We start from the raw sequence: 25221 nt of genomic DNA, 5'->3' as shown, positions 1-25221 counted from the left end.
TAATTCCAAATATGCGTGTAAAGCTCCCTCTTGCACACTTTTATTGGTTATAAGAATGTGTGTTTCATTGTAGCTGAATGGTTACTAGAATGATACTAAGGTTAGCCGTGTGTAATTGTTTGTGACTATATATGAAATTTTTGTTATTAGATCATAAAAGTGAAAGATATGTTTAAGTGGTTTTAGGGATTTTGCACTTCTCTTGAGTTGAATATATTATTTTTGTTATTTTGAGTGCATATTGCAATGATCAACATGAATTTTAGTTGATCTAGATCAGCTAAAATTCATTAATGAAAATAATGACTTGGCCCTATAGGGAGGTTAATTGGAATAAGATGTTGAATGTGGCATTAAGATGAGATTTTTCCTAGGCCTATAGGAATGGAAATTTTATCCTTAGTGTTATAGACACCTTATTTTGCAACTCTTATTTAACCTCACTTGCGTTGCACTATGCATCCCATTGCATATCACATCACATGGAAGAACTGTAATTTCAACCATTTGATTTCTAATTATTTTGCATGATATAAATGCTCATGTGTCTTAATTGGACATCTGGATTGAAAGATATCAAAGAAACAAGTTTTAACGATAAAATGCACTTGCATGAATAGGTTTCGACCATACTTGATCATGATCTCTTAATTCTAATTGGTCTATCTTTAGTCCAATTTTTTTTAAAGAAAGTTTCAAACTATGGCGTCCGCTCTTGATGATAGCTCTTTATCATCAGACCAAGACACCAATCGGTTTTTGGTGTAGACGGGGATTGAATCCCAGATCTCTTATTCAACCATCAGAGCCTTTACTAGTTGAGCTAACTGAAACCCACATATTTAGTCCAATTAAAATTGAATGATGTATCATAATGCTACTGATGGAGGATATAGTTTATGATAAAGTTGCATGCACTTGATTTAATCTTGAAACAAAATATTAATTGATTCCTTGCAAAATTGGTAAAAATTGAATAATTAAAAAGTCAATTAATTAATTAAACATATTTGGAATTAATATGCCGAACTTGACAACCAAGAAGGTTATAAAAAAAGGGTTGAATTTCCGAAAGAATCAAATCAAAACTGAATCAAAAATTGATGAACCAAACAAGGAAAAGGTCTGGGAGGATCTGGTCCAAGTGCCAATTGGCAAAGCAATCTCATAATAGATTGTGTTAAGCAATCAGGGATGGAGCTATTGTTGGACGTTTTTTAAAAGAATTTTTAGTATATATATAATATATTATTTTTAGCACTTTGTTTCAATAAAATTGAACTTTGCCCCCTCAACAATATTATTGATATTTTTAAAAGCCATAAAAAAATATTAGCCCAACAACAAACAACAAAAATTAAGCCCAAACAACACCCCAAAACACACGAGCAAAAAAAAAAAAAAAAAAATTCAAAGACGATTCTAATTAGGAGGAGGAGAACACCCTAAGGCAAGACACACATATAAAAGGGAAAAAGGAGGGGATTTCTAAGCCACTCAAAAAAAAAAAAAAAAAAAAAACCTAACTTAAGGCAGAATGCAAGGACCTCAGACTGAGGTTGACTAGCACACCATGCCTGATGCCACCGCCACCACTAGACAGGGCAAAACGGGTGGGTCGAGTCGGGTCAATCGGGTTACGGGTCAAACAGGTCACGGGTAAAAAACGAGTCATCTTAAGCGGGTTAAAAACGGGTTCAGGTCAATCGGGTTGCGGGTTGGGTCGGGTTGACCCGTATTTTTCACATGAATTTTTTTAAAAAAAATTTATAAATAAAACAACATGTATTTGTCATTTGGAAAGTTATGCAACAAATTATTTGATGTAAAATGCATTATTTTGACTTCATCACTTATATCAAGAATGAATTCAGTTAAACTTATTAATACTTATTCAATAATTTTAAAATTATACAAATCCTAACATTGCTATCTAAAACAAAATAATACAAACATAAGTAAAACAAATACACATGTTTTATTTCTACACAATATCAACATTCCAATATATAAAACAAAATTGCAAATGACTTATTGGATAACTCATTTGATAAAGAATAAAAACATATAAGAAATTTACAATCTTGAAAATTAATTTTATAATCTATTATCAATTGTGGTTGACACTCTATTTCAATTTGAGATATACATTAAAATTTGATTGCTTACTTATTTATACATGGTCTCTTTTATGAATATTATATCATTGTTAAGCAACATGCACTCTAGGAAATATCATAATTTATTTTGAAAAGCCGTTTATTTTGGACATAAATTGTTAAAAAATAAGTCTAAGCATTCATAATTTATGCTAATTTGATACTTTGGCTTCACTTTTTTTATACTTGTAAATGTTTCTCATACATGTCTACAATTTTAAATCTATATTTTTAACTCTACTGTAACCATATTATTTTGGCATGTACTTTATTATTTGATATCTAAAAATATTTACTCATTACAGAATGCTCAACCTTTTATCTTTCAATTAATTTGCATATGTAAATGTATCAATTGTTTCCTTAAAGCTCACAATAAACAATTAAACTACTATTGTCTTAATTTTACTTTTTTTTTACCAAAAAAAAAAAGCTTTAAAAAAGTGATTTGGGTTCGAGTTGGGTCGTGGGTCGGGTCGGGTTGACTCGCAAAAAACTCGAAAAACTCAGGTCGAGTCACGGGTTAACCCGTTTTTATTTTGGGTGAAAAAAATCGGGTTCAGGTCGAGTATTTTTCAGGTTGGGTTGGGTCGGGTTAGAAAATTTTGACCAATTTTGCCATGTCTAGCCACCACCAGTCCACCGCAGCACTGCCCAAACTTGGTAATTTTTTTGAATGAGAATATTGTATCCCTCTTATATCTAAATCTCTAATGCTTGTTTGATTAACTTAGATTGTGATTTGTGAAGAAAATTTAAAAAGAGGCATAGAAGAGAGACAAAAGAGAGTCCAGAGACTAGAAGACACTAGAGAGAAAGAGTGAAACTATGAAAAAGAAAGATAAACTTCTGAGTCTCTGTCTTGTCGTTCTCTTTCTCTCTTTTAATAATAAAATTTATATTTTTTTATGAATAAAAAAATTGTCCGGTGACTCCAGTCCTCTCTTTTGATAATTAAAAAGCTAAAGTACCTAGTTGTTTAGGCTTTTAGAAGCCAAAACGCACTTCTTGAGAGCAAAAAGTGAAAGTTCGGCGTTTGGTAATGTTTCAATACGTGCTTTCTTAAAAAAACTGCATTTTAAAACGCAAAGAATTGAGCCAAAACGTGCGGACAGGTTTAAGGAGCTTTTGCAAACGCAAAAGCACTTTTGATTAATATTACTATTGGATTTGAAGGTCAAGTACTAAATTGGCCACATGTTTTATTGAAACCCAATTTTACCATTTGATTTGACAACTGTCCATCTCTGTGTATCTCACGCCAGAAGTCTCATCTCTCTGCTCTGCTCCCCTCCGTGTTGCAAAGGTCCTCTCCGTGCTGCTGATCTCACTCTTAAATCTCAACATCTGATCTCACTTCCAATTTGGTTTTGGGGTTAGAGAGAGAGAGAGAGAGAGAGAGAGAGGAGTTGGTTTTGGGTGAAATTGAGAAAAATTAACTCACCTTAATTGATTTTTGGGCAAATAACACTCCCCTCCCTTGAGGTTTGGGAAAATGACACTTACCCCCAAACTTAAAGGGAAAAACATTTTCCCCATTTGACATTCATTTAACTAAACTCTGTTAAATTGATGTTAAAAACGTTGTGTACTAACCTACCCTTTGGTTAAGAATATATTCCTAAAATTGCCCTTAACTTATTCTTAAAAGTTTTACAAAACCCAAAAAATGTCCTTGTGGTATTTGGGAAATTAGTGGCTTGCCTTGTAAGCATGTAGAAAAATGTATCACATACAAAAGGGATGACATTCAAGATTATTGTGATCCATTCTACTCCATCAGCATGTATATTCGTGCCTATAGCCAAATCCTTCACCCAATGACTGATATTGATATGTTACCTAAGGGTGAGCTGGAAACAGGCTAAGACACCATGCTTCCTCCAAAATGGAAAAAGTTGATTGGCAGACCAAAGAAGAAGAGAAAAAGAGAGCAAGGTGAACTTGCACTACCAGGGCTACAAGAAGCAAGTAGGTCATGCACTATGAGGTGTACTTCTTGCAAAGAGTTTGGCCGTTCACCAATCAATTAAATTGACGCTGAAAGTTTTTTATATTGATAAGTGACTTTGAAAGTTTCAAACACATTTTTATACAATAAAAGCTTGAAAGCTTTTGCAAATTGTTTTATTTCATAAAATTTGATCCAAAATGTTGGAGAGATGTGCAATAAAAAAATCTAAGAGGATCATCAAACTTTAAAAAATAATTGGAAAGGTGCTAGAAGAGACTAAAAAATCCACTTAAGCTACATGTTCTCTTTTCATTTATTTTATTTTATTTTATGTGAATGCTCTTTTCACTAATTATAGTTAAACTTTGGTAAAGAGAATCTTTTAAAAAATTAGAATATTCCATTACTAATATTAACAGAAGGGGGGGAGTGTTATTTTTTTTCAAATCTCAAGGGAGAGGAGTGTTTTTTCCTTTCAAGTTTGGGGGTGAGTGTCATTTCTCCAAACCTTAAGAGAGGGGAGTGTTATTTGCCCTTGATTTTTAATTGGCATGCATGAGGTTGGATGACAAATTTGAGAGGAGTTTAGTTTGGTTCTTGGAAGCTATTTGATGAAATTAGAGAAAATGAGAAGCAGAAAGAAGATAATAGTGGATGGGAGAATATAAAGGTGGAAGAAGATAAGGGTGAAAGGAAACGTGTGGTTGAGAAAAAAAAAGAGAAGTAAAAAAATAAATAAATAACAAAGGTAGAGTGGGATACGGGTCCATGCAAAGAAATTTACAAAATGAAAATTACAACTGTATTAGGACACAAGAAATTATCACAAAAGTTTCACAACAGTTGAGGTATCAAATATTTTATTAGACTAGGATTGACTACAACTAAAAACAAATAGTATTGTGAAAATATTTTCACATTTTATTGTATCTCTGGACTTTTTAAATTAGTGCTATTTTCTTTAGAAAAAACATAGTGTTGTTAGGTTCTAAGTACTTAGGAATTAATGTATTAGAACTTTAATGTGTATTGTTGGCAAATCATGATCAAAACAGGTGTCTAGTTGTGTTTTAGACTTGCTCAAAGTATGTTATTTATGAAAAGTTGGAATTGAGTTAACTGCAGAAGTTACTGTGCATTTCTACCTGACTCGATCGATCGAGAATTAGACTTGACTGATCGAAAGCTGTGCAGATTGTTTTCTGCAGAATTTCCAACTCAGCCCTAAGCTCATATGATGTGTAGGGTTTTATGTTTTGCCCTAGGTATAAAAGGCAAATCCTAGCCACGTTTTTGAGGTTGCTCATATTGCTGTTTGTGTGAATCTCTTGTGAGATCTGAGAGGTGCTTGCTTTCACACAAACTTAGGATTATCGAGAAGGAGATTACTTCAAGAACTTCTTGATCATTCAGTTGCTGCCATAAGAGCTTAAAGATACACAAGCGGCAGTTTTTGTACTTGCTGGAGAATTGACAAAAGAAGGAGTCCGTAGTCTCGGAGCTTGCACGTGGTCGTATTAGTAAGTTTTCTACTAGTGGGTAGCAATAGGATGTTAGTGGTCTAAGTCGCTATTGTACAAATTTCGATTCTTTCATAGTGGATTCAGTTTTACCTTAAGGATAGCTAGGTTAAATCCTCCCCAAGTTTTTTACCGGTTTGGTTTTCTTGAGTCATCATATCTTTGTGTTTTATATTCCGCACTTTACATTGATATGATTATATGATTGTGTAAACCTAGATCTGAATTTGGACTAAGTAATAACTTGGCTTGCTAACTAAGTTAATCCAATTGTGTGTTTAAGGGTTCTAAATAACTCAACAAGTGTTATTGACACAATATTTTCATAACCATTTCATAATAAATTTTACACAATAAGTTGTTATTGGTTCTCATTTGGACTTGCTAGTGACATTATTATTTTTTTATCTACCATTAACAACTTATCATATAGACTTTATTGTGAAATTTTTGTAAAAATGTTGTGTACTAACTTGCATTAAGAGAGATAATTAAAACAAAGAATTCTATTATATATATATATATATATATATATATATATATATATATATATATATATTGTCATTTTTTGTAATTTATAACTCAAACCTCCACTTTTATAATTGTTAGTCAAACACTCAATTTTTAAAATTAGTCTAATTTCATACCAAACTTTTTAAAATTACCACTTTTTAAAAAAAAACACACAATTTGAAAAATCTGAACCAAACTCACCCAAACACGCAACATCTAATGCCCAGCAATTTAACATGTCAACACTTATTCACCAAATGCCCAGCAATTCAACTTCAACACGTCAACACCTAATCTTAATGCCCAACAGCCCATGTGATGTGTTGTTTTGTTCATTTTTTGTAGTGCTTTTCTTTTGTCTATTAGCCAAAGCTATTTTATCAATTATACCATATCATTTTACAATTCTCTAACATCTAAACTTTTATTTTACAATATAACACATTAAAATAATATAAATTATACAATAAAATATATTTCATTCTCTCTCATTTCTGTCTCCCTTCCTCTCTCTCTCTCTCTCTCTCTCTCTCAGCCAGTCATCACCTCACCACAAAGAAAACCCAATACCCCTAACACAGAAACTCATCCCAAACCCCAGACAAACACAGCACAGAAATGCATCCCAACTACCACCAATACAACCCATTTTAATAGTTGATTTTCCAAACACAAAATCAAACCAAAAACAACTCAAAATCACCCCAAACCCTACCGGAACACATCCTAAACCTAACTCAAAATCAACCAAAACCAAAATCAACTCAAAATCAAACCCATAAGAAAACCCAATGCAAAACCCACTAGAGATGCCGTGATATGACCTCACCTTTGTCGCCGGAGCCGCTACTGATGTTGCAAGAGTTGTCAATTTCGTTGAAGATGATGATCTGACCTTGCTGTGTGTGCGGCGGGTATGGGTTTGGGATGTGAGTGTTTTGCAAATTTTATGCAAAATTAGTTTGGCTTGTGTCGAAATAGGTTTTGCGTTTGCCATGAAAGAATAAGAATCAAAAAAAGAAAAAAAAAAAAAAAAAAGGAGATGAGAGTGACTGGTGAGAGAGAGGGAGAGGAGTTGAAAGACAAATATTAGTTAAAGCAAACAGTGAAAATTGAATAAAATGTTAATAATTTGTTTTATAATTGAGCGTGCGATTCTACATAGAATCACACCGTAGAACAATTGCAAAATTGAACCAATGTATGGCATATGCCATTTCTAATGTAAAAGCTCTTAGGCTTCGTTTGGGAGTTCATAAGGGAATGAAATAGAATGAAATGAAATGATCTTAAAGGAATGGAATGGAATGGAATGGAATGTATTTAAGTAAGAGAAATGAATGGAAAAGAATGGAATGAAATTAAGTAACCTTGATTGGATGTTTTAAAATGAGGGAATGGAAATGAATGGAATATAAATAATCTTGTTTGGGAGTAACATGGAGGAAATGAAATGAAATCATTTTATGACAATATTACTATTAGACCCCTATTTTAAAATAAAGAGTTAAATATATAGAGGTATTTTGAGAGTTTTAGTAAAAAATTCATTAAGTCTAATTTTGAGGTTTTAAGGGAGTAGAGAGGAATGAGTGTTCCCTCCTACCCATTCCATTCCCTCCCACTTAAACTCCCAAACAAGGGAATAAACTTTCCATTCCCTCCATTAAAACTTCCAAACAAAGGAAGGGAAGAATATTCTAATATTATTCTTTTAATTTCTTTCCATTCCATTCCAATCCATTCCCTTCTCCCAAACGAGGCATTAGTGTTTCTGTAATTGTATATTAATTTGGTATCTTTTAAAAAATTAAAGAGATTATTTGTAACTTTAAAATTTATTGGTTAATTGTTGAATGCTTGTGTGTATAGTGTTTGTCTATTGTGTATAATGATTGTATTGTAATATCTTTAAAACAATAATTTTGTGTATTTTATTTTGTTGATGGTTTATTAAATGAGTGTTTATTTAAAGTTTCATTTTTTTTTTTAATACTTCTGCCCCTAATTCTAAGTCGTGGCTCCATCCTGTAAGCAATGATCAATGAAGAAAATGAAATTGCTTTAAGAAGTGATTGTCTAGAAAGACGACAACTCTCAGGCACCAGTCGTCCAACAAATCACAATGCTTTTAAACGTTGGTTGTCCAAAACTCTATAAGAAGATCGCAATGATAGTCTTAAAGTTACCAAAAGGATCATCTCGCTTATATGCAGTAACCCACACACCCAATAATCATCCGAAAACAATCAACCTGCTTTTAAGAACAAGCAGTAATCCATGTGTTTACTCAAAAGGTCGTCCAAAGAGACTAGCTTGCTCACGTTTAGGGCTTGCTTATGTTTAGGGGATCATTAATGATCCCCTAAACGTCCAAAAAGACCTTCAAAAGGTAGACATTGAGAAGTCATTACAGATAAACCACCATCCCTAAAGAAGAAAGTAAATGAAAAACAAAGAAGTTTGAATCTAAAAAAATTATATTGATATTCCAAAAACAAGTCAAGAAAACTCCTTAAGCCATGGGAATGGGGGGAAACTGATGAGTCTAGAAAATTCATCAAGGTTGTCCACCTTAATGGACAACCTTGTGTCATTAGTAGACCATCAAGGAAAAAGACACAACCGCTCAAGTACATTCAACACATTAAATGATGACCATTACTCATCGGCCTTAAACTCTCATCAAGACAAATACCATAACACTCGGGGAAATAACCACCTGCAAATATGTAAAGGAAGACATTTATGAGCACAACAGCTAACTAAGCTACCTACAAAATGGAATTTGTCCACTTGCTAAGGTATGAGTAAAAAACAAAAAAAATACTATCTACATACAAAATACATAAATTGATACTAACTTAAGCATCGGAGGCTCTCCCATCAGCCACATCCCGGTGGTGTCTCTTCAATCAGCTTTCTTTTTCTTGCAGAATCCTAGAAGACATTCCAGAGCTCCGGATTTGGACGAATAACTCAACTGGTGATTTTTGGCATCAACAATACGTGTCAAGATAATAGTCAAACACAAATTCATATGTTATTTTGAAAAGAAAAGAATGCGAAAATTTTTAAATCTTGCAAACCAAAAGTTGACGGAGCAAACATTTCTACCATCTTACTTAGGAGAATTGTTGTGAAGAAGAATGGCTAGTTGAAGATAAATATTAGGCCATAACCTTTGTTGTTCAGTAGCATTTTTTTAATGAGTCATCCAATCAAACCATTAGTAATTAGTAAAGACGGTTTATTCAACGAGTCATCAACTCAAATGCTTTTTACTCTTGGAAGATCAGAAAGCACAAATCTTCAGACTTGGAAGCACAAAATTCGAACCCATAAATTATCTATTCAATTTCAAGACATTAATCCATTCTTGACCGTTGAAGATGAAGACCTACTCAATCATGCCATTGGAGAATATCATCTTCAAATTTGGATATCTGCATAAAATTAAAATTGTTAGTTGAGCCATGCTTCCAGCATATACAAGACCTTTTCAAATGCTTTTTGGAAGCAATATTTCAATATTGAGACAAGATTTTTCATTATTTAAAATATCATTATTACTAATTCGATTAATCAACAAAACACCTATATCATTCTCAAAAAAAAAAAAAAAAAAACCTATATATGGTAGGTTTGGCTACCCAAAATTAGAGTAAAGCAAGATTGCTATCTTCAACGATATAACATTTTTACTAGATATAGAAGGGCAAGGGGCAATTAATTCCTGGAAATCCATGCCTAGGCATTACCATAGCAGCATCTACATGCTGAAGATTGAAGAACCAATGCTTGGGTTGGGAGACCTAGGTTGGGTAAGGAGGGATGGAGTTTCGATAGTATAACTTAAATTTTAAAAAGTTTTCATTAAATATTTGAGACAATCATGACTACCTATAAGGAAGGTTGTAGTCCAACATATGTGTATATATCACAAATACTAAACAATGACACGTGATGTCAACATGATAGACAAACTCACAATGATATATATATTATCGAAAAGGGAAGAACATGAAAATTTTAAATCTTGCAAACCAAAAGTTGATGGAGCAAATATTTCTATCGTTACCTCAATAGAAGAACTAATGTGAAGAAGAATGAAACCAAAGGCGCTAGTTGAAGATGCATATAGACTGCAATCTTTGTTTAATAGTATCTTCTTTCCATTCCAATTCACTCCACCATGATTGATGGGCTTCAATACATCTCAAATTGGTTGCATTCTCATTATTGAAGGGTAATGATTTCAACAATTGGCACATGGAGATCTTAATCTTCTTTAGAGATAGCCACTTCAATGAGTCCTCAGTGCAAATGCTTTTTACTTTTGGAAGATCAGAGAGCACAAGGGTTTTTAACTTTGGAAGCACTTCAGGTTCCAACCCACGATTCTCAGACTTTGTTATTATCTCTTCAATTTCATGACATTCTTCAACATTTAAGTGTTCAAGTTCAAAGAGTTGTTCAATCATGTCATTGGAGAATATCTTTTTCAACTTCGCACATCTCCATAAAGTTAAAGTTGATAGTCGGCTTAGGCTTCCCGCATGTATAGGACCTTCCCAGATGCTTTCTAATTTTGAGACATTATTTATTCTCATCATTTCTAACCATTTCAATGCATTAATTCCTACAGTATTACCATCAACAATTGTTTCAATTTCATCACACCCTTCAATCAAACAAACTCTCATCTTGTTAATACTCTCGATACCAAAATCTGATAGATTTGAAGCTCCTTTGTGGCCAACCAATTCAAATACATCAGTTTCTTCAAGCACCTTTGAAATTGAAGTATTTACACCTTCACCATTTACAAACTTAAAATACCTTTGAAGTTCAGAATGATCAAACATTTTATAACTGTTTGAGTCATGACAACCGACAAAAAATTGGAATCTGAAGTGACCAACATTCCACGATGGGCTTGCCGAGATAAAATACTCGAGAAAATTCACATTAGGGAAGCAAATTGAGAGCGAAGTCAAACGTGTCAAGGTAGCCACCCCCTTAATAATACCCTCAACAACTGCCTCCCACCTTTGATTATTTGGATCCATATCAATCATTAGTTCTTCCAATAAAGAAAGACTTGAAAAGACATTTCGATGAAATTCAACCATCTCTGACCATCCCATGTCAAAATTTGGCAATGACATACGCAAACACTTCAATTGAACCAAACAACTAATCTGAATTGGTAATTGATTAATACCACTACCTCGAATATCAAGCACCTCAAGATGCTCAAATTTATCTAAGTCAGGGAGCTCAGTTAAACGAATGCAAGAATTTAAATACAATGCTCTCAGACATGTCAAGCGAGATATAGATGATGGTAATAATGCAATTCTAGTGTCATGTAAGTCTAGAACTCTTAGATTTTGCATGAATTCAAAGAATGTATCAGGAATTTTTTCCAAGTCACGATTTTTTTGTAGCAACAATGTTGAAAGATTGTTGCAACTTGGACTTTCTGGTAAAGTGCACAATTTGTTATCCATCAAGGAGATTCGATTTACCTTATGCCATTCTAAAGCATTAGGGGGTTCTTTGAGCCCCTCTCTGACTTTCACAAAAATCTTAAAATGGTCACTTTGGAAAGAAATTTTAACGGCCATATTCCGCAACACTTTGTTCATCCTTACATGATTCATCTTCTCACTCTTCTCTAGCAAAGACAAGCCAATAAGTTCATCTAATATTGTATGCCCTCTGCCACGTGCATCTCTAAACTCATTGACATCATAGATGAAACCTTCAGCTCTCCAACATTCTAACAAATAATCTATATATACCTCACATTCTTCAGGATACAATGCACCATACAGAAAGCAATCCTTTTGATCCTTGCATTCTAAATCTTTATAACAATACTGTAAGATCTCAATCAATTCATCCATGCCTTGGGTTCTGATATTAGGCCATATCTTCAAACTCCTTAAACCGTCTTTCCACAGGTAAATGTTATCCTTTTTTCTGAAGGTGCTTGCTACCTTATCTATCAAGAGCGGCAAACCAGAACACTGATCAACAACTTGCTCGGCTATATATTTAATTCCTGGAAGATTTACTTTTGGACCGACTTTCTCTATGAACATTTTCCATGCATCAGTTGAAGACATTCGTTTCACATTAATTGACTCATCAAGGCTCATAAAACGACAAATGTTACGGTTTCTAGTCGCCAATACCACCTTGCTATCCTTTTGGTTGTCAAGAATACCTATCATATCTAGATCAAGAGTCTCACAAACTTCATCCAATAGAAGTAGATACCTTTTGCATTCTAACTCCAAAGATATTCGCCAGGCTATTTCATCTTGGGTAGTGATGCCTTCCATATTCAATTTTAGCCGATCTGTAATTGCACGTTGCAACTCTCCTACACTAAAATCTTTTGATACAGGGACCCAAATAACAATATCAAACATTTTTGCAATATCTTCATTGTTATTTAAGTTCTTCATTATTGTTGTTTTCCCGATTCCTGCCATTCCCCAAAGTCCAATTTTTCTTACGTTCCTATCTCTTAGAAGGCCCAGTATTTCTTCAACATACCCATAGAGAGATGGCTTATCTTCTATTTTGGGTGCATTCATAGTTCTCACACGCTCTGGCAATTTCTCAACCAATACTCTCTCAAAATTTCCCTCTACCCAGAGGCTATGTAGTTTGTCGCACTTCTCTACCATGCGTTTGCTAAGTTTTGCCCGTGAAGATTTTAAAAACTTCAATTTACTACTTTTAGTTTTTTCTTTATCATACTTGGTTTTCAGTTCTTGCACCTCTTCTTTGCTCTTCATCACACTAGAAATCCAAACTTCGCATTCTCTAGTGAACTGCTTTGTCTTATGTTTGTTTGCTTCAGCAACTATACTTTCCTTCCTAGCATACAACTTCTCTGCCTTCTCCATTAAAAGTTTGAAGTTGCTTTCCAAATCATTTGCATACTCAACATTCCGTTTCACTTTACTTACCAACTCTTTCCCTTCATTGAACGCCTCAACTGCTGCTGCAGACGTTGCAGCAGAAGTTGCTGCCACCAACATACCTGTGGTAGAACAAATATAAATTTAATATACTGACAAAAACTCAAAATGCAAAATGAAGAAAAACTTTTCAGTTCAGCTAAGTAGAATGAAAATGTAGGTAACAAGACAAACAAGAGTTTTGGCATGTCAAAAGATGCTAACTTGATTCCGCTGAATTGTTAGTTGAGGGACTCACATGGTTTAATTACAAAATCAAAACAACAGTTTTCGCAGTCATTTTTTTTTTTTGGTTTGAGAATCGTTTTCTTAGTCATTGGAAAAGGACTTTGACCTTATTTTAATCAATGAAGAGTTATCCATAGATCGGCTAATGGGTTTTTTTTTTTTAAAATATCTTTTTAATCGTGTAATAAAGTAGGAAATGATGATTTGTTATTTATAATTAATGTTTCAAATCTAAAATAGTAGTAAATTAAAAGCCCTTTTTTCCTTCAAATATGTATTCATTCCATTTAGTCGGTCTATATATCAATACCCCAACTTTAGAGAAAAGTTAAACCAGTATGGCGTGCTTGCTCTGATGCCCTTCCAACAAAAACAAATCTCAGAAAGCGTACAATAATAGACAATCCCCTGTGCAGCCAGTGCAACAAAGCTCCCAAAGATACTTTGCATGCTCCATGGGATTGTATTCAAGGTATTTGGATTACGAAATTTACTTGGATTCCACGTGACTTTCCACACCTCACAAATTCCAATGATCTGGTCACGTTAGTGAGGCAACAGCTTCAGACTCTAGAGCTATTTGCCGTGATAGCCAGGTCCGTGTGGTTTCAATGCAGTAAAATTCAGTGTCATGAGGAAGCACTCACACTTCAGAAGACCTACGAGGCGGCCATTGTATTGCTGACAGAAATGGGACAAAAATATCTGACTCGCTTTACTCCATCACGATGGTCAGAAATCAAATAGAAGCCACCAGACCTTGAGATGTTGAAAGCAAATTACGATGGAGCTGTGTTTGAAGATTCAGATGAAGCTGGCATTGGAGTTGTGTTTTGGAACAGCAGGAGCGAGGTGACAGTGACTTTATCTGAAAAAAATTCCTTTACCCCCCACAGTGGAAACCTTGGAGCTGATGGCAGCTAGGAGAGCAGTTCAATTAGCTGTGGAACTCGGTTATCACTGGGCTGTTTTTGAAGGAGATTCTGAAACTGTTTTTAAGGCTTTGTCAAGCGATGTGGCTCCCCTCTCGTCTCTTGGTCATCTGTTAAAAGACATTTTAAGTCTTTAACAAACTCTTTACGAGTTCATTCTTTCTCTCATATTAGAAGGCATGTTAATTCTGTTGCTCATGCCTTAACTAGGATTTCTTTTCCTTTATTAGTCTAGATGCTGTCTGCTCCACTAAAGATTTTTAATCTTGTTGTTTCTGATTTTCCAGCTTAATGAATAATACCAGTCCCAATCCTCATAAAAAAAAAATGGTTACCATGTAAAAAATAATCTATTATGAGGCAATAAGGTGTAATAAAATATAGAAAAGGCATCTCTCTTTGTCAAAGGAAGTATGTACTTCATCTTCTATATGAAATTAGGCTCTTGGGTGCTTGTCTTGTTGATACTCTTATGTACTCCACTGTTAAACTAGATGGTGATCACAGAGAACCATTTCTGATTTGTGATACCGACCCTTACTTTGGAAGTTGATTGGTGTGGACACAAGGTACAAGCCCCCTATTATATGCATGTATGGGAGGAAGAGCAAAAAGAATATGGTCCAACCTGTGGCCTTATGAATGAAGCCTGTTAGTTATTGGGCTTGAGATTAAGCAAGCCTGAGCATTTAATAATTAGGGTTTCTTTATGCATTTTATTGTTAGCTATTTAAGCACTTTTTATTATTATTGTAAGACAATTTTGAGGATTATAAAACAACGTGTGTTTCTTTTACACTGGCGCCAACTCCAGTTTTTACTTGGTGCTAACTCCAAGTAGCCCTTAGGTGCTGACTCGTAGGGTTTATTTTGTTATTTACTTGTTCCATTGAAATAGTGTGGTTGTCCTACGCCAATTTTGGTATCAGAGCAAACTTCGATCTGTTTGAAGTATCATCGCAGTCAATCCAGAACCAAAAAGAAAAAAAAAATGTTGAACCACCGTCACAACCCATTAGAAATTCCAATCACCATTGCTTCTTACCACCACTAGAAGACCCCACAAAAAAAAAAATCCTGCCAACACCACCATCATATCGCCACCATTTACAATTTGACACAAACATCCCAATCACTCCAAGACCCCAACCCAACGGCAACAAATCCTAAGCCCATACTCAAATCACCAAACCAGTTGCAACCACGAAGACAGAGAAGTTCTATCACCGCTGACCCTGGTTCATTAATTTTTGGTCTTCCTCGTGTCGAAGATCCACCTCCATCAATTCTTGCTTGCCGTCGTGACTACCGCTATACACACTCGCAAGCCCCAGTTGCAATGACTCACCGCAAGCAGCTTTGATCCCTTCCATCCTTGTCTCGCGTTGCCATGACCATCACTTGCTCGCCGCCATGCCATAGCAAGTCCACCAGCAACCCCTCAACTCCATCTAAAAGGTAATTTGTCACCTAGATTTTTTGTTTTAACCTTTAATACTCCACCATTTCCTGACACAATACCCAAAAAAAAAGGGTATATCAGCCCAATCTCAATGTGGTACTTTTCAAGTTGAAGCAAATACGATGAATTCTCATCCCATTTCATGTCCTCAGCACACTTTTGAACAATTTATCAAGGAATTATCTACCAAGGAATTAAAGGAATTATCTGTAAAGCTCATGAAAGATGTTCAAGACAGGATTGCTCAGATAAAGCAAATGAAGACTCAAACCGATTCAATTGGGAAACCAAGGATAATTGATCACAATGAACTTATAGTTACCCTCATTGAAGATAACATTGATGATGATATCTTGGTCGTGGAGAATTCTCAAGCAACACCAAAGCCTAATGTTGACACAAACGTACATGCCTCGACAAGTTTGAAGAGCAGCAAGGTGAAGAGATGGTTTCTACAGAGAGTATTATGTTAGAGGGTGCACATGATGTGACATTGGAAGCTAATGAATCTGTTTTTGATCAGCCTTCCATAGTGCATGAAGACAAATAGTTTGCTAAAGTGGAGAAAGTGGATAACATAATGCTTCCAATGGTTTAAGATAAGATTATGTTGATTCCACACATTGATTTTGTTATTCCAGAAGAGTTTGACACGGTGAAATTCAAGGTTTTTCTTTTCTCTACGCTTCCTAAGGTGATTCCAAATTGGAAGCAAGTGTTACTTGTTAGTATCCTAATCCTTCAATGCTTTAAAACTCGAGGTTGGGTTTTCTTCAACCAAAGGAGAATGATGCTGGAGATGCAAGAAAATTATTATTTAATATTATTTATATTTGCAAGTCAATTGTATTTTTATGTTTTAGGTCCTAATAGTTTATTAGGCTATAGTATTTTAATTTGGAAGCAAGGTTATTTTTGTAATAAGGCAATTAGAGTTTCCTAACCAATTAAAATTAGAGTTTAGCAATCCTTTATAAGCAACCTATTGTACTCCTTGAGCAGATAGTAAATTTTTGATGAATGAAAAAATGGTCGTATGGTCTTTCTTTGGTCTGGTGTTGACTCCTAGTGGTCTCCCTGCTTGGTGTTGACTCCAAGTCAGGCCTAAGTGCTGACTTCAAGGTCATATCCCTTTATTTTTCCATTATTTAGTTTTGTTCTGGTTGTCTTGCATCACTGATTCATTGTCCTAACATCAAAAAGAGAAATATATATATATATATATATATATATATATATATATATATATATATATATATATAGGGTTTGGTTTACCTTCAGTACTTTTTCAACTGGAATCTCTTTTTATTTTAATGAGAGACTGCCACGTCATCCACTAACTAAATAAAATGTGGAGATTAAAACTTACTACCACTTATCATTATATATTTAAAACAAAAGAACACGTCCAGTTTAAAAAGTACTGGAGGTAAGCCAAACCTTAAAATATATGGGTCATGTTAATGGATGCCCTTAGGGCAATTATTAATAAACCATAATAGGAAAATTTTGACACCACTTTCATGAGTAATATAAAACGCTGTCAACAACTTTATTGTTTTATTATTCTCCCAATAAAATGTTTCTAAAAATAGCTATATATATATATATATATATAGAGAGAGAGAGAGAGAGAGAGAGATGGGTGTGTGTGTGTGTATATAATAGCAAAAGCCTAATCCTTATTTCCCTCCCATAAATATACGGAGCAAAAGTGGCCAAATACCATTTTTGGTAGAAATTATTAGTGTTCTACCACTGTTTGAGAAATAATTAGCGATCTAATACCTTTTTAAAACTCGGGTTTGTAAAACTCGAGTTTGACATGTAACTTGAGTTTCATAAAAATCTGCACAGTGGCACCCACTGATGTTGATTATTTTAATTAAAAACTCGAGTTTGACATGTACCTCGAGTTTCTTGTAATGTGTTACTCAAGTTTATAAAACTTGAGTAACATGTAAGAAAGAAAGGATGATAAATAAAAATAGCATATTCATTTGCATATTCATTAGGTGTGAGGATGAAAGCCAGCCCATCTGCATATAAAGGTTGATTCTGCGAACAAATGACGAAGGAAAAATGAGTAGTGAAATCTGTCAATGTTGTAATCAACGTAGTTTAAATAACTGGAAGTCTTCCACGAGCAAAGTCAGTCAATGTTGGTTTGCATGCTAATAATGCAGTGTAAATAGTATCTTTGAAAATTTTAAAAACACAATAAATGCCATAAACTGCCAAGTCCTGCATTAGAGCCCAGATCTAGAAAGGCATTAGGCATAAAGTGTGAAACTTTGTTTCCATTTTGCAAGTTCAGAGCATAAATAGTGACTTCTCATCTAACCCAAAAAAACTTAAAGTTCAAGACATAATTTTAAAGTTCAAGCATGCAAATTACACAGAACTCGAGTTTGTAAACCTCCAGTTCTATGTTCAAATTTTTATATAATTCAAGCTTATAGAGCTCGGGTCTTATTTACAAGGAACTCGAGTTTATGAAACTCGAATTTTCTAGGTCAGTGCGTGCCACTAGTATTTTTTAATGGAACTTGAGTTTTTGAAACTTGAGTTACATGTATAACTCGAGTTTCACAAGCTCAAGTTTGAAAAAGGTGATAGATCACTAATTATTTCTCAAACAGTGGTAAAACACTAATAATTTCGACCAATGATGGTATTTGGCCATTTTTGCCTAAATATACGTTGTATATGAAAACATACCTATAAGATGACGCCGTTTAACTTAATACGTTTCAAAAAAAAAAAAACCATTTAACTTAATACAAAAACCTGACAGGTTCAAGAGAGATTGAGAGTAACACCACCATCCATCTCCAACCACTAGAAAACTGGCTTTCCTCAACCATCGTACCACCAGATCTGTTACAGGTATTTTTTTTTTTTTTTTTGTAAAAATAAAATACTGCAATGGAGAGAGTCGCGAGGCACTAAAGATGTGTAGAGAGAGAAAGAGAGGGTTCATAAGCCAGGGAAAGCCAAAAGAGACCACAATAGTAACTCTTAATGAACCTCTGCTTTGAGATGGGTTTCTTCACCGGCTTTGCTGCCCTCTCTCTCTCCAATCTGCTTCCTCCTTTAAGTTGGCTCCATTCATTTTGGCTTTATTGCTTTCTATTTTTGCTTCATCTTCTCTACAATTTATTTTAGGCTCGTCTCTCAGATCCTATGAAGCACGGACGTGGCTGGGAGGGTGCTGCACCGGAGTTCGATGCGGGGTGCGGCATCCAACGTGGCTGCCCACGCGTTGGTGCTGCGTCTAGGCTTTTTATTTTTTGTTTCTTTTTCACGAATTCGCACCGACTCGGCTTGACTCACGCCGAACCGGGCCAATATTGGCCAGAGTAGGGCCGATACGGCCAAATCGGGTCGTATCGGCTGGCGACTGAAATGGCCGAAATCAGCCTTGAAACATGCTAGAACAGCTGAAATCGGCTTTGAATTAGGCCCAAACATCCTAAATCTATCATTCCTAAATTTTATTACGAATATTTGTTGCTTCTTTTGTGTTTTGTGTTTTGTGTTTTGTGTTTTGTTTTGTGTTTCTTGCCTTCTTCTTTCTTTGTTTTGTGACTCAAGGCATAGTAATGTGTTTTTTAAAAATATTTTAATAGTAAAAATATATAGAAAATATAAATAAAAATATTTTTAATAATTTTTTAATCGCCGCACCCGCACCCTACTTTTTCAAAAATTACCTAGTCCCGCACCCGCACCCGAATCTGGAAACACACCCGTGCTTCATAGCTCAGATCTCTAACCTTACCCTCTACTATAATTAATTAATTATATAATTTGACTTTGAAATTTTAGATAAATTTATGCTAAATGTTTGTTTAAATTGTCTTTGATTCGCATTAGGTTTGTAAATTACTTTTTTTTCTTAAGTGAAAGATGTTTCAATTTCATTGTTGCATAGCTAATTTGTTGCCACTAGTACTCTAGGTTTGGTTATTAAGAAAACTAGTCGCTAACCTGTGCGATGCACGAAAAGTTATTGACTCTGAAAAAAAATTAAGAAATATCTAACTTCTATACTTTTCCATAGTTTAGATGTCTAATATTTTTTTTGATAAGTAATAAAGAAATTTATTAAAAAAAAGAGAGAGTCACCCAAGTACACAGGAAGTATACAAGGGAGAACAAATCAAAGACGAACATTACAAAAATCAAGAAAATCCAAAATAGAAAGAAAAGGAAGGCTTCTCCACACAGAGAACCAATCTAGTAAGGTTCGGAAAAAAAGAGACTTAAGATCAGGCATGGAACTCTCGATGTCTTCAAAACATCTACTATTTCTCTCCTTCCAAATACACCACAACAAGCAATGAGGAACGGCCTTCCAGATATCTCCATTACGATGGCGACCAAAACGACCTTGAACATTATTGAGTTGCAAATGTATAGTTACCGAAACCTACTAAGTAATTTGCAATTATTAAATTAATAAAACAAAACTCTCAATAGTTTTATACACACACACACTTAAAACTAATATAAACTGCAAATATATAAACAAAAATCATGATATGGGAAGACACACCAAGTTTCAAATTTAAGTAGTAATATGATTTTCTTGTAGTAATAACAATATAGATAATTCAAAATATGGAACAATATCAAAATTATAATACCTAATTCTATTATCTTTTATGTTGAATTCAAACAAATAATTAATTGAAATTAATCCAAACAAATAATTAATTAACAAAAATCATAACTTTTAATAAGAAAAAAAAGATCACATGAACCTAAATAAAAAGCATTTAAGATGAAGAATTCAGATCAACCTACTGAGACACAAATACCTAAAATCTCAAGACTTAAAAACTTCAAAATTTATAAAATCCTCAAATTCTACTTTAAAACCAAACCAAATTCAACAAATTTATATATAACATACCAAATAAAAACTTATCGTTCCCTACGCTGGAAGATGATTTTTCTCCAAAAAAATAAAGATGTCTTATCTGCCATGTACAATATAAAAAAAAATTATTAGTAGAAAATCTCAAGCACATATGAAAGCAAATAAAAAATTCGACATAAAAGATAAAATTCATTAATAACAGTATAAACAAATATTCACATATGTTGAATTGAAATTTTATTAATAATAACAATATAAACAAATTTGACATAAAATTCATTGAAATTTTATTCGTGTCTTCTTTTTCCAACGTAAGTCTTTTTTTTTTAGTCCTATCAGAATTTTTGTTTATATATAAATTATTAACGTTTGAGTTTGTGTTTTAGTTGGACTTATTAGAGAGATAAAGTTTCACTCCTTATTAAGTTTTAATTAAACAAAAATAATTTTGTTTAAAAAAAAATGAAAATGATGAGTTTGAGTTTGAATTTGAGTTTAAGTTTAAGTTTAAGTTGAACTTGTTAGAGAGATAGATTTTCACTCCTTATTAAGTTTGGACTAAACAAAAATAATTTTATTTAAATATTATGCTGACGTGAAAAATTGTGGGAGTTTTAGAGGCTTCAGTTATATAATATATATATATATATAAGTTACAGACTAAGGCCAGTTGAGGCCATGTGCGGAAAATACAAAAGGCCGGTTGAGGCCATGTGATTACAATTGTGAAAACCGGTTGGGGTAATACAAGTGTATGTGGTTGTGTATGTGGTTGCCATCTATAACAATGCTAAAGGTTGAGTGAGGAATCTTGGCTCTGAGGTAATTGATGCTACAATTGGACTTGCCTCAGAATGGAGTCTTGGCTGCCTTATATAGACTAGAGGGAGCCTTGGATGCTATCTGAGGATTGCTGGAATCACGGACGGTGAAATGCTTTTACTGAGGTGAAAACTCTTTCCACCAAAAGCAAATAGTGCTTCTGAATGATTGTGTCTGTGAAATGATTGTGAATAGTAACTTTTACCGTTCAATGAATAGTGACTTGTCCCCTTGCTTTTCGGGCTACTGTTCATCTGTCGCTGTTGGATGAATAGTAATCTGTCGGGGAATCAGCTGAGTGCTGGTACTGTTCATGATGCGGGTACTGTTCATATTAGTGGCTGGTGCTAATAGTAACCAAATTGAAACCTTATCCTGAGTTGCTTGGTCAAGATGCTTTAATCACTATCCAAATTGTAACCACTATAATGATCTTGTGAATCCTGCAAGGGGTCAATTGGGCATCGGTTTACTGAGGCTTCTAAAGAGGCACGAGAAACCTTTTCTTCTGTCTCTAGTTGTTCTGACCGGTCTATGAGTTGCTGGGCAAGATCTTTTAATTCTCTGCTAGATTTTCCGGCGATCTGGACAGAATCTAGGCTGGACTGAGATCTTGTTCTATGAGCAATGGGTTGCTGGATTGGAGGAGGATAGTTCTTATAGACTTGTTTGATGATTTGTTCAATCCTTAGATTGTCCCACCATTTTACCGAAAATTCCCTGTCTAAGAGATTGGTATTGATTTTATAATCCCACTTACTAATCCAGTGGATTCTGAATCTTTGGGTAAAAAGTAGAATTATCGCAAACTGAGAGCGATGGCTTGAAGTCTTATATCTTGAATCAAAGTACCTCAGGGCATCCTATAAAGGTTTCGGAAAAATCTAAGGGATTAATCCAAACATTTCCCACCATTTGAGAAACCAAGAGGGAAGCTGACCGAAGAAGTCTTTGCTAAACATTAAGAACCATGAATGGTTGTAATTCTGATTCTGAATGAAGAGAACTTTCTCAAAGGCATCAATATAGTCATAATAACTATAACAGAGTGCTGAGCCTAAGGGAGATTTGTAATTCTTGAGGGTCCTTAATTCAGAAGGATGTTGCCCCAATCTTGGCAACTGACAAAGCCTGTGATGATGAACTTGTGATAGAGGACTACTGAGGGGTCCCTATTATTGAAGATGTTTTCTAATTGAACAGACTTTTCCTGGCTGAGGATTTTGTACAACTTGATATTTTTCTCTGGATGCTTTGGTAAGAAATGCCATCCTTGTCACAGAACTTCCATGGCTAGGGCAAGAGGATCTGTTATATGAACCAAGTGGGGCTCAATATAAAAGATATGCTGGAGATAAGATTTCTTAATATAAGAAGAATTTGCTTTCTTGGTTGAATATGAAGGCCTTTGGATAGGGCCAAAAGGTTCTTCTACCAAGTAAGGGTTGATTGCTTTTGGTGCTGGGGTGGCTAAAGCTGAACTATAGCTGAGCTGACCATAAGGTGGCCTTTCATAATTTGGTTTTGGAATTGTTGAAACCAAATAACGATTGGCAATGGCTGATGGTGAGGCTGGAGCATGCTGGCTAGGGTTTTTTGCCTGGCTAGGGGAGAATGGTACAATCTGGCTACGAGTGATTGGTACAAGTTTGGCAGGGTTTTGTGCCTGACTGGTACCACCAGGTGTTTGCTGTTTAGGCAGTTTTGGGGGTTGGGGTTGTACGGGTTTCTTCTCGGACATCTTGACTGTGATTCTGCAAAAATTCACGGGTTAGGAAATCATGGATGCTGTTCTGGCTTCCTTCTATGAATTCTAAATCAAAGTCAAAAACTGAAAGGATGGCTTGCCATCTTGCAAAAATCTGTTTTGATGCAATGTTTTGAACATTTTTTTCTAAAACATGTTTTGCAGATTTACAATCAATTCTTATTAAAAACTTTTGATTCAAAAGATCACTTTAAAATTTGGAGATGCATAGTACTATGGATAATATTTCTTTCTTAATAGTACTATAATTGATCTGAGTGGGAGTCTATATTCCCGAATGAAACAGACTATCTGTTCAGGGGAATTGGGACTAACACGCTGGAGGAGAATGCCACCATAACCTATGTTAGAGGCATCTGTTTGGACAATCTTGAAGGAATTATCTGTGGGAATTCCTAGACAAGGGAGGGACTTGACATATTTTTTGATATGTTGGACCACTGTGGTATGGGTTGGAGTCCATGGGGATGGATTGGTGCGAAGCCTATCAAAGAGAGGTTTGCACTGCTGTCTGAGATTTTGATAGAAATCTGAAATGTAATTGAGGGATCCTAGAAATCTTTGAAGCTGTATTTTGTCTAGAATTTCATCTGGAAACTTATCCGCAAACTGAATAGCTCTTTCTATGGGTTTGATAACTCCATAATGAATATCAAAACCTAAGAATCGAACTTTGGTTTGGAAAAGTTTAATCTTTGGAGCTGAAACAACAAGATCATTGAGCTTGATGGTATGGAGGAATGCTCTTAGGTGTTTTTGATGTTGTTCCAAGGATTCTGAAAAGATGAGCACATCATCAATATACACAATTGCATGGCTGGAGAATGGATTGAAAATTCATGATATTTTGGAATTCAGAAGGTGCATTCTTGAGACCGTAGGGCATTACATTCCATTCGTAATGTCTGAAGGGTGTAGTAAAGGCTGTCTTATACCTATCAGGCTCTCTGATTTGTATTTGCCAAAATTCACTCTTCATATCAAACTTATTGAAGACCACTGCTCTACTAAGCCTGTTGACTAAGTATTTCTTGTTGGGAATTGAGTACCTTACCCATTCTAAGACTTTGTTAAGGGGCTTGTAGTTGATAACTAATCTAGGGACACCTCTTTCTATTTCAGCGTTTTTCTGGACATAAAAGGCTGGGCAAGACCAGGGTGATCTAGACTTTCTGATGATTCCTTTCCTTAGGAGGTCCTCTATTTCTACTCTGCAAGTATCCATGAGTTCTTGGTTCATTTGGATAGGTCGAGCTTCGGTAGGGATATCCTTTTCATTGAAATCTTTGACATATGGGAGAGCTACCTCGTGTCTCTTTCTATGCCAAAAGGCTGTGGGTAGATCAGAACAAATTTCCTGCTTAAGTCTTCTTCAAACTTTCTGATCTTTTCTTGGAAGATTTTACAAGTTAGTTGTTCCTCAACTTTCTTGTACTTCATCTCATCTTGAAGATGCTTAAGGTGAAAAGTTCTTAGATACCATCAGCAGAATTAACTTCCACAAATGGTATTCCAAAGTCAGGATTGTCATCAGTAAAGATTTTGAATTTAAGGTCATCGCCTTAATAGACTCAGGTGCTGATCTTAACTGCATTGAAGAAGGAATCATTCCCTCCAAGTATTATATATATAGACTTGTCAAACCCACGCGATGCATGGGAATAAATAATTATTTTGTAATTGTAATATAATATGTAATTTGTTCTCTATAAAAATTAAACAATTGTTATTTGGTCCAATTGAAGTGGACTGAATGGACCGTATGGACCGGATTGAACCGAACTGGTCCTAATAGACCTAACTGGACCGAATTGGCCAAGTGGACCATATGGACCAAATTAGACCGAATAGACCTAACTGGACCGAATTGGCCAAATTGGACCGAATCCACTGAAATGGACCGAATAGACCTAAATGGACCGTATGGACCAAATTGGACTGAACAGAGCTTAGTGAACCGCATTGACCAAA

At 34.8% G+C, this 25221-nt stretch overlaps 1 protein-coding gene across 5 annotated transcripts in view; it reads right to left on the bottom strand.

Annotated features, from left to right (window-relative positions):
• Window positions 1-8374: 8374 nt before the first annotated feature.
• LOC142644594 (disease resistance protein At4g27190-like) overlaps window positions 8375-25221 on the bottom strand; it is a 28304-nt gene continuing 11457 nt past the window's right edge. For 2 of the 5 annotated variants that reach the window (XM_075819176.1, XM_075819182.1), the window contains exons 3-6: window positions 20694-20760; window positions 10228-13212; window positions 9011-9592; window positions 8375-8868 (exon numbers count right to left, since the gene is read on the bottom strand). In XM_075819176.1, coding sequence (XP_075675291.1) covers window positions 10271-13210 — 2940 coding nt within the window. In that variant the 5' untranslated portion in view covers window positions 13211-13212; window positions 20694-20760 and the 3' untranslated portion in view covers window positions 8375-8868; window positions 9011-9592; window positions 10228-10270. The remainder of the gene's footprint in view (window positions 8869-9010; window positions 9593-10227; window positions 13213-20693; window positions 20761-25221) is intronic. The other 3 variants (XM_075819195.1, XM_075819200.1, XM_075819190.1) reach the window with 3 other exon arrangements.

This window comes from Castanea sativa, chromosome 1 (assembly GCF_040712315.1).
Source record: "Castanea sativa cultivar Marrone di Chiusa Pesio chromosome 1, ASM4071231v1".
NCBI lineage: Eukaryota > Viridiplantae > Streptophyta > Magnoliopsida > Fagales > Fagaceae > Castanea > Castanea sativa.
This window is presented reverse-complemented; position numbering and strand designations above follow the sequence as displayed.